Consider the following 8,408-nt stretch of genomic DNA (forward strand, 5'->3'; position numbering starts at 1 on the left):
AGTCTTAATTTTGAACATTTATGTCCCCAAATACAATGGCATCCACATTTGTAAAAGAAACATTACTAAAGCTTAAGTCACATCAAACCCCACATACTAATAGTGGGAGACTTCAACACCCCACTCACCAGGGGACAGATCTGCCAGATAGAAACTTAACAGAGAAACAAGGGATCTAACAGATTTTATGATTCAAATGGACTTAACAGACATCTATCTACAGAACATTTCACCCAAACACAAAAGAATACACCTTCTTTTCAGCACCTCATGGAACTTTCTCTAAAATTGACCACATACTTAGACACAAAGCAAATAAACCCCTGTATCTTATCGGATCACTGTGGCTTAAAGTTAGAATTCAACAATAACACAAATTACAGAAAGCCTACAAACTCACAGAAACTGAACAGTGCTGAACAGAACCACCACTGGGTCAAGGAAGAAATAAAGAAATTAAAGACTTCCTAGAATTCAATGAAAATGAATGCACAACATGCCCAAACTTATGGGACACTATGAAAGCAGTGCTAAGAGGAAAGTTCATAGCACTAAATGCCTACCTAAAGAATTTGGAGAAATCTCACACTAGTGAAAGCTTTCACACCTGAAAGCTTGAAAACAAAAAGAAGTAAACTCACCCAGGAGGAGGAGATGGCAGGAAATAATCAAACTCAGGGCTAAAATCAACAAAATAGAAACAAAGAGAACAATACAAAGAATCAAAGAAACAAAGAGTCGGTTCTTTGAGAAAATCAACAAGATAGACAAACCCTTATCCAAACTAACCAAAAGGCAGAGAATTTCCAAATTAATAATATTAGAAATGAAAAGGGGGACATAACAACAGACACTGAGGAAATCCAGAGAATCATTAAGTCATACTTCAAAAACCTGTACTCCATAAAATTGGAAAATCTAAAAGAAATGACAATGTTCTGGATAGGTACCACGTACCCAAATTAAATCAAGACCAGATAAACAATTTAAGTAGACCTGTAACACCTATGGAAATAGAAGCAGTCATCAAAAGTGTCAACAACAAAAAAAAGCCCAGGGCCAGATGGTTTCAGTGTAGAATTCCACAAGAATTTCAAAGAAGAGCTAATACCAATACTCAAATTGTTCCACACAATACAAACAGAAGGAACATTGCCAAACTCTTTTTATGAGGCTACAGTTACCCTGATACCCAAACCACACAAAGATGCAACAAAGAAAGAGAATTACAGACCAATCTCTCTTATGAACATTGTTGTAAAAATACTCAATAGCATACTGGCAAACTGAATCTAAGAACACATCAAGAAAATCATCCATCATGATCAAGTAGGCCTCATCCCGGAGATGCATGGATGGTTCAACATACAAAAAATCTGTCAATGTAATCTATCATATTAAACAAACTGAAAGAAAAAAAACATATGATCATCTCATTAGATACTGAAAAAGCCTTTGACAAAATCCAACACTTCTTCGTGATAAAAGCCTTGGAGAGATCAGGGATATAAGGAACATACCTAAACACAATAAAAGCAATATATAGCAAGCCAACAGCCAACATCAAATTAAATTGAGAGAAACTCAAAGTGATTCCACTAAGGCTATCCATTCATTCTCTCCATATCTATTTAATATAGTACTGGAAGTTCTAGCTAGAGCAATAAGACACAAAAAAGAGACCAAGGGGATACAAATTGGAAAGGAAGAAGTCAGATTTTCACTATTTGCAGATGATATGATAGTACACATAAGTGACCTCAAAAATTCTACTGGAGAACTACAGCTGATAAACATCTTCAGTAATGTGGCAGGATACAAGATTAACTAAAAGAAAAAATCAGTAGCTCTCCTATATACAAATGATAAACAGGCTGAGAAAGAAATCAGAGAAAGAATACCCTTTACAACAGCCACAAATAATATAAAATATCTTGGGGTAACTCTAACCAAATAAGTGAAAGACCTGTATGACAAGAACTTTAAATCTTTGAAGAAAGAAATTGAAGAAATTATCAAAAAATGGAAAGATCTCCCATGTTCATGAATAGGCAGGATTAACATAGCAAAAATGGCAATCTGACCAAAGGCAATCTACAGATTCAATGCAATCCCCTATCAAAACCCCAACACAATTCTTCACAGACTTTGAAAGAACAATACTCAACTTCATATGGAAAAACAAAAAATCCAGGATAGCTAAAACAATCCTATACAATAAAGAAACTTCCAGAGGCATCACCATGCCTGACTTCAAGCTCTATTATAGAGCTATAGTAATAAAACCTGTTTGGTATTGCATAAAAACAGACACATGGATCAATGGAATTGAAGACCCTGACACAAATCCACATGCCTATGAACACCTATGACAAAGAAGCCAAAAACATACAATGGAAAAAAGAAAGCATCTTCAACAAATGGTGCTGGCATAACTGGATGGAGGCATGTAGGAAAATGCAAATAGATCCATATTTATTGTTCTGCACAAAACTCAAGTCCAAGTGGATCAAAGACTTCAACATAAATCCAGTTACACTGAACCTGATAGGAGAGAAAGTGGGAAGTAGCTTTTTCCTGAGGTGGCTGCTCAGTCTGTGCTTTGCCCAATGTCTGCCAAAGGATTTACCAAGAGCAACAACCTCAAAGGATGGCTTAAACGCACCTTTAATTCTGTGGAGTGGAGTCCCACATTTGGGGCCATGTCTGGACATTCCATCACCCTCATTTTTTTTGTTTTTGGTTTTTTTTTTTTTTTTTTTTCGAGACAGGGTTTCTCTGTGTAGCTTTGCGCCTTTCCTGGAACTCACTTGGTAGCCCAGGCTGGCCTCGAACTCACAGAGATCCGCCTGGCTCTGCTTCCCAAGTGCTGGGATTAAAGGCGTGCGCCACCACCGCCCGGCCACCCTCATTTTTAAGGGTTCCAGATACAGGCAATCTCTTCCATTGGTTTCCAGGATCCATGCTGCCCAAACAACTGCAACCTTTCAGCCCACAACATGCCAATTTGGGCCCTGGTTCTCTCGCTGTACCTGTCCCTCAGATGCTGGTACCTGTCCACAAGAAGTAGGGCCATCTGCTGTGTATATGCTTTTTAGGGGTGTCCATGACATTTAGCTGATTCTTGGGGGTCTGGGCATAGGAAGGGTGAGAACCAGAGCTGAGCCTCCAAGTTTTATTAAAGCCTATCCTTACATACCCTTTAATTGTTGGCTTCCAAACCATCCCTGAGAAAAAGGAGCATTTTCAGCATTTTCTCAGAGTCTGGCCAGGCTCCAAGTGCTCCACACATATCAATTCATCAAACCTTTCTCCTACCCATTGAAATTCACCCCTTTAAAAAGGTGCATAGGGCTGGGTGTGGTGGTGCATTTAATCCCAGCACTCGGGAGGCAGAGGCAGGCAGTTCTCTGTGAGTTCAAGGCCAGCCTGGTCTACAGAGTGAGTTCCAGGACAGCCAGAGCTACACAGTGAGACTCTGTCTCAAAAAGCAAGCAAGCAAGCAAGCAAACAGAGTGCTTTTTCTAGAACAGGGATCAGAGACCCTAGTGTGGGCCGGGAAGGCACTTGAATGTTAGCACCAGTACTGTCACCTCAGATCTTGCTCTTGGGATAGATCAAGATGACCTGGGTCCTTCCCAAGGCAGGCCTTAGAGAAGATGCAAAGTCACTGAGGAGTCAGGAGAGGCTGTGCCCACTAGGGAAAAGGGGTGAGATGTGGCTTGATGCTAGTAGGTGTGGTGGTTGAGATGTGGCTTGATGCCAGGTGTGGTGGCATACACCTTGATCTCTGCACTTGGGAGGCAGAAGCAGGTGGGTCTCTGAGTTTGAGGGCAGCCTGGTCATTCTCCCTGAGAAGTGTCTGGTAACATGCAGGCCAGTTCTGCTCCAAGTTCGTCCCCTCTGTGAGCTCCATGAATGAGCATATACAAAGGTGTTAGCACTGGTCTGTAAACTGTTAAGGAACATTTAACTTTATTTATTTGCACACACGGCTGGGCTCATTCCTTTCTCCTTGCCCCCGAAAGGAGTGGAACCTGAATCTTCGTGGGCCACAGCATGTCTGACACAGTGCCCAGACCCAGATGGACTCCTTCCCTTCCTGACACTGCCGTCCCTACAGGCTTACTACTTCTTGAACATCTGAGGTAAAACTGTTGGCCCTGAACAATGTGGAATCAAACACTGTGACCTCAGTGGTCTCTTCTCAGAGGCCTCCTTCATCTTCTGGTGTGATGGTTAGAGTTGTCAACTTGACAAAATTTAGAATGACCTGAGAGAAGGGCCTCTGGGCATGCCTGTGGGGGCTAGCTTATGTTAACTGATGTGGAAAGACACATATTAATTGTGGGAAGGACCATTCCCTGGGCAGGGGATCCTGAATTGTATGAAGTGGGGAGAGCAGTTGAGTATCAGCAGTGCATTGCTCTCCTCCTCCTCCTCCTCCTCTGGTTTTCCCAGACAGGGTTTCTCTGTGTAGCCCTGGCTGTCTTGAAACTCGCTCTGAAGACCAGGTTGACCTTGAACTCCCTTTGCCTCCCAAGCCCTGGGACTAATGGCATTTGCCACCACCGCCTAGCATTGCTCTGTGCTTCTTGACTGCAGCCACAATGTGACCAGCTCTGTCACTCAGCCTTCCTTCACTGTGACTTCCCTACCTCAAGGAACTGCAACTTGACCAGAGCCAGAATAAAACCCTTTCTCAAATCGCTTCTGTCAGAGTATTTTATCACGGAGATTAACAGGAGAAGAAACTAAGAGTAGGGGCAGTGCTAGCAGATCTCTGGCTGATTGTCCTTGTCCCAGTGATAGGTTCAGATTTACAGGTGTTAGAACTCACTTTATTGACACCCAACTCATAGCCGCCCACTAGAAAACTCCAGGGCAGCTAGAATCTCTTCAGCAAGCAGCAACTTCATGTCCCTTGATGGCGACAAAGCCCGTGCCGTTGACTTGTGTGGGTGGCTAAGTCAGGGAAAGGGACAGGCGGATAGATGGCTTTCCTCAGGTAACGCATCCCTCTAACTCCCCCGATAGGTGGTGTAGGACCATGGGCTCAGCAGCAGAGGTACATGGAACTTCTGGGTCTCCTTTGCAATAGTGAAAACAACCTGTGAGAATCAGAGAAGGCATGTGAAGACACTGTAGATGGCGAGTCCTTCCTGCAACAGCCCCCGGGCCTTCCAGATGAGCAGGAGGTGCTTTGGTGACTGCCTAGAAACGGGAGACACTTAGGTAAAGCTGATGTTAGGGTTTGAACAGTGTTTCCAACAGGAGATGTAGTGGTCTTGGTTGCTGCTTGGTGGGCTTTGGGGAAGTGATTTGATCCCGAGGGCTCTGATCTAATCAACTGGTTAATCTCTTGTGATGAACTGGATTCATCATGGGATGACATCATTAGTAGGTACTGAAACTTGGAGGGGGCCCCATTGGAGGAAGGTCCTTGGGTAGTGTCCTAGGGATCTGTGTCTTTCTTTGTGTTCGTTTCTGCTTCTTGTCTACCATGAGGTGACAGCTCTCCTATTCCACATGCTCCCACCGCCATGGTGAGTGCATGGAGCCGAGCAATCATGGGCTGAAATTACAAACCCAAATAAATAATTTGCCCTTAAGTTGTATCAGTGATGCCGAAGTAACACACCCAGTGCTCTGGAGTCTGGCCTCAGATGAGAACCTGTCTACACAGGAAGATGAGACAAGATGAGATACTTTCAGCCTGGCCTCTCCCTCTCACGCACCTGATCCAGGGGCAGCTCAGTGTGTCATCATGAAGTGTAATGGTGCCTCAGGTCCCTGGACACCTTCTGAGAGCACACTTGCTGCCACCCAGTCTGTCCCTGGCCTGGAGGAGGCCTGCCTGCAGGACCTGGTTGTGGTCAAAGTGAGTCAGGGCCCAGCTGCTCCGCCCACCCGTGGCCCTCACCTCTACATATGGGTAAAAGCTCTCCTGACCCCTCTCTTTCCAGTAGCGCTCTGTGTCGAAGGACAGCTTATAGGTGCCTGGCTTTATCTGGCCTGGTGTCAGGAGCCCAGGACAGCGACCATCCAGGTTTGTGTAGCTGTGAAGAGACAAGGTGGAGAGAAGAGCTGAGAAACCTCCTTCCCCTAGCTTTCCTGATTCCCAACCTCAGATGATTCCCACATTTCACATATGGAGCGCAGATGGGGACAATGTCCAAGGATCTCGGCACACTGTCTATTTAGGAAATCTTAAGGCAGAGAAACAAAAGGTAAACCTCTCCAGCTTTTGTGAAAGACTGAACTAGGAGCGGACCAGGCACACCTTGTTACCACAGGCAGGTCAGAAGGGAGGAGATGGATGAACCAGTCTCCCTTAAATAGAACCTGCTCTCAAGGCCACAACTCCGCAAGCTTTGGCTGGCTAACCCTGAAACAGGAAGATCCCGGCTCCCAGCAGAGCATGTTCCAGGGGCATGGCCAGGGCCAGGACCTGAGCCTGGCTCACCGAGGACCAGAGTACTAGACCAGAGTGGAGTCTTCGCTTTTACCTCATGCCTATTATCTCATCTCCCTTCTGTAAACAAGGTTAATTACACTACCAGTTCACAGCTATTGAGAACAGAGAAGAGAAATACAGTGCTTGGCATTCATCTGGCACAAGGTGATTGAGGCCTTTATTTTCTCCCAGTCCTTTCCAGTTGGCTCTCCTCCCAGCAGGCCCACTGGGCTGCATCTGACAGGCAAGGACCCTACAAAGCTGTCTCAGACATTTCCATGACCTTGTCCCAGGTATGCGTATCTGGTGAAAAAGTTATTGTCACTATCCTTATCTCCTTATCCTGTTATCTCAGATGAGGAAAAGGAAGCTCAGGGGTCAATCGGGCAGTGGTCAGTTCTGCCTTCCTGCCCCAGTGTCCACACCAGACTCAGTCCCACTCGGTGTTCCCCTGGTCACACCATTCCACCTCAATACCGCTGCCTAAGATCTTCCCCAAGTGGGACCCAGGAAGGACCCTGCTGCTGGAGCTGGTACTCACAGATCCCAGACCAGAAACTGCCTCCTACCTTGTCCTCAGCTCCATCCACTGCTGGCCAGGGGCCTCCAGGCGTGACAATCGGAGGCAGAGGCCTTGGGCAGGGAGCCCCGAGGCAGTGTCTAGTACATGAGTAGTCAGGGGACTGCTCTCCGTAGCCATGGCACCAGCCTGAGCGGAGAGAGTCAGCGTGATCACCGTGGAGCCTGTATGGACAGGCCCAACTGGGTCTTCGATTCACTTGTGAGGAGAACAAACAGCCCTATTGCCCGGGGGCAGGCTGGATTGCTGAGTTGCAGGATGAGGTGCCAAGTGCTAAACAAAGCTGACCTGTGCCCTCCATTGCCCCTACCTGGGCACTACCCTCTCTCCTTTGCATGAGCCCTTTAGTTTCTGCTGCTCAGTGGCCTTAGCTTCCCAGAACCCAGCTCTCCTGCGCCCTGGCTCATTGGGTTTCCTAGGAGGAACCCCACCCCCAACCTCCCACACCTGGCTCCCTCCCTGTCTCCTTACACCCCAGACAGGAATTCTGAGGGTACAGGCCAACTCCTTACCTGTGGCCAGCCCAGGTGTCTCTGGAGCGTCATCAGCCGCGGGGCGGTCCTGGAGCTCATGTCCTGCCCTGGAGCTCCGGGCTGTGCAACACCCACAGGCAGTCACCCTGCCAGCCAGCCGCAACAAGCTCCTCCGGTCAGCCCGTGCACGCTCGACCCGAGGCCCCGCCCCCACTCCTGGGGCCACCTATTCCAACACGTCTAGGGAAGCCGCCTCCCGCTAGACGAGCCCTGGCGGCCACCCACGGGGTTGGGGCCTAAGGGGCGGTGACTTAAGGGAAAAGAGTAGATGTCGTGGATAGCGTCCCTTGGGGAGGAGGTGGGAGGGCCGGTAGGCGATTGGGGAATAAGGGTGGCTGGGGAAGGACCGGTCCTGAGAGAGGCGGGACCAGTGGGGCCTAATGCGAAGAGTTCAATTCCTGGGACCCATGTAGGGGTGAAAGTTGAGAAATGATTCCACAAAGTTGTCCTTGACTTCCACATGAGTGCTGTTGCACCCTCGCCCCCACCACACATACAATAATAAACTAATTTTTTGAAAAGATCGAGGCATTAGTTGGCTCAGGTCTCCAGCCTCCCCGCTAACATTTTGATAAAGCCACACTGAAGAGGGCAGGACAGATTGCGGTCCTGACTACTGATAGGTCATGTGACCTTGCTTCAGTTTCCTCTTGGGTACAGTGGAGCAGTAAGCTATGGTTGAGACGTCAAGCAAAGCACCCCCACTCCTCAAGGCCCTCCGACCATTCCACCTTTGGTGCTTACCAGTGGGAGGGCAAGGCTCTGTAGGGAGAAGCTGTGTGTACCCTGGGACTTCACCTTAACTCCTCAGTGTTAGTGCTGCCAACCGCAAAAATAC

General features: G+C 47.3%; 1 protein-coding gene across 1 annotated transcript; it reads right to left on the reverse strand.

Annotated features, from left to right (window-relative positions):
• Window positions 1–4,834: 4,834 nt before the first annotated feature.
• Window positions 4,835–7,670, reverse strand: LOC128095388 (5-hydroxyisourate hydrolase). Its single transcript, XM_052714269.1, has 4 exons — window positions 7,550–7,670; window positions 7,027–7,166; window positions 5,924–6,059; window positions 4,835–5,111 (listed from the first exon to the last, which is right to left on the reverse strand). The coding sequence occupies exons 1-4, from the start codon at window positions 7,607–7,609 to the stop codon at window positions 5,022–5,024; spliced, it is 426 nt and encodes a 141-aa protein (XP_052570229.1). The 5' UTR covers window positions 7,610–7,670; the 3' UTR covers window positions 4,835–5,021.
• Window positions 7,671–8,408: the final 738 nt, after the last annotated feature.

This window comes from Peromyscus californicus, unplaced genomic scaffold, assembly GCF_007827085.1.
Source record: "Peromyscus californicus insignis strain IS unplaced genomic scaffold, ASM782708v3 Scaffold_4__1_contigs__length_199733344, whole genome shotgun sequence".
Classification (NCBI taxonomy): Eukaryota; Metazoa; Chordata; class Mammalia; order Rodentia; family Cricetidae; genus Peromyscus; species Peromyscus californicus.

Bases quoted from the DNA above. Each gene is read 5' to 3' on its own strand.
- LOC128095388 (XM_052714269.1), bottom strand. From the start codon at position 7,609: ATGAGCTCCAGGACCGCCCCGCGGCTGATGACGCTCCAGAGACACCTG. The intron at 7,167-7,549 runs GTAAGGAGTTGG...CTCTCCGCTCAG, and splicing joins GACACCTGGGCTGGCCACAG to GCTGGTGCCATGGCTACGGA. The intron at 5,112-5,923 runs GTGAGGGCCACG...TGATTCTCACAG, and splicing joins GCTTTTACCCATATGTAGAG to GTTGTTTTCACTATTGCAAA.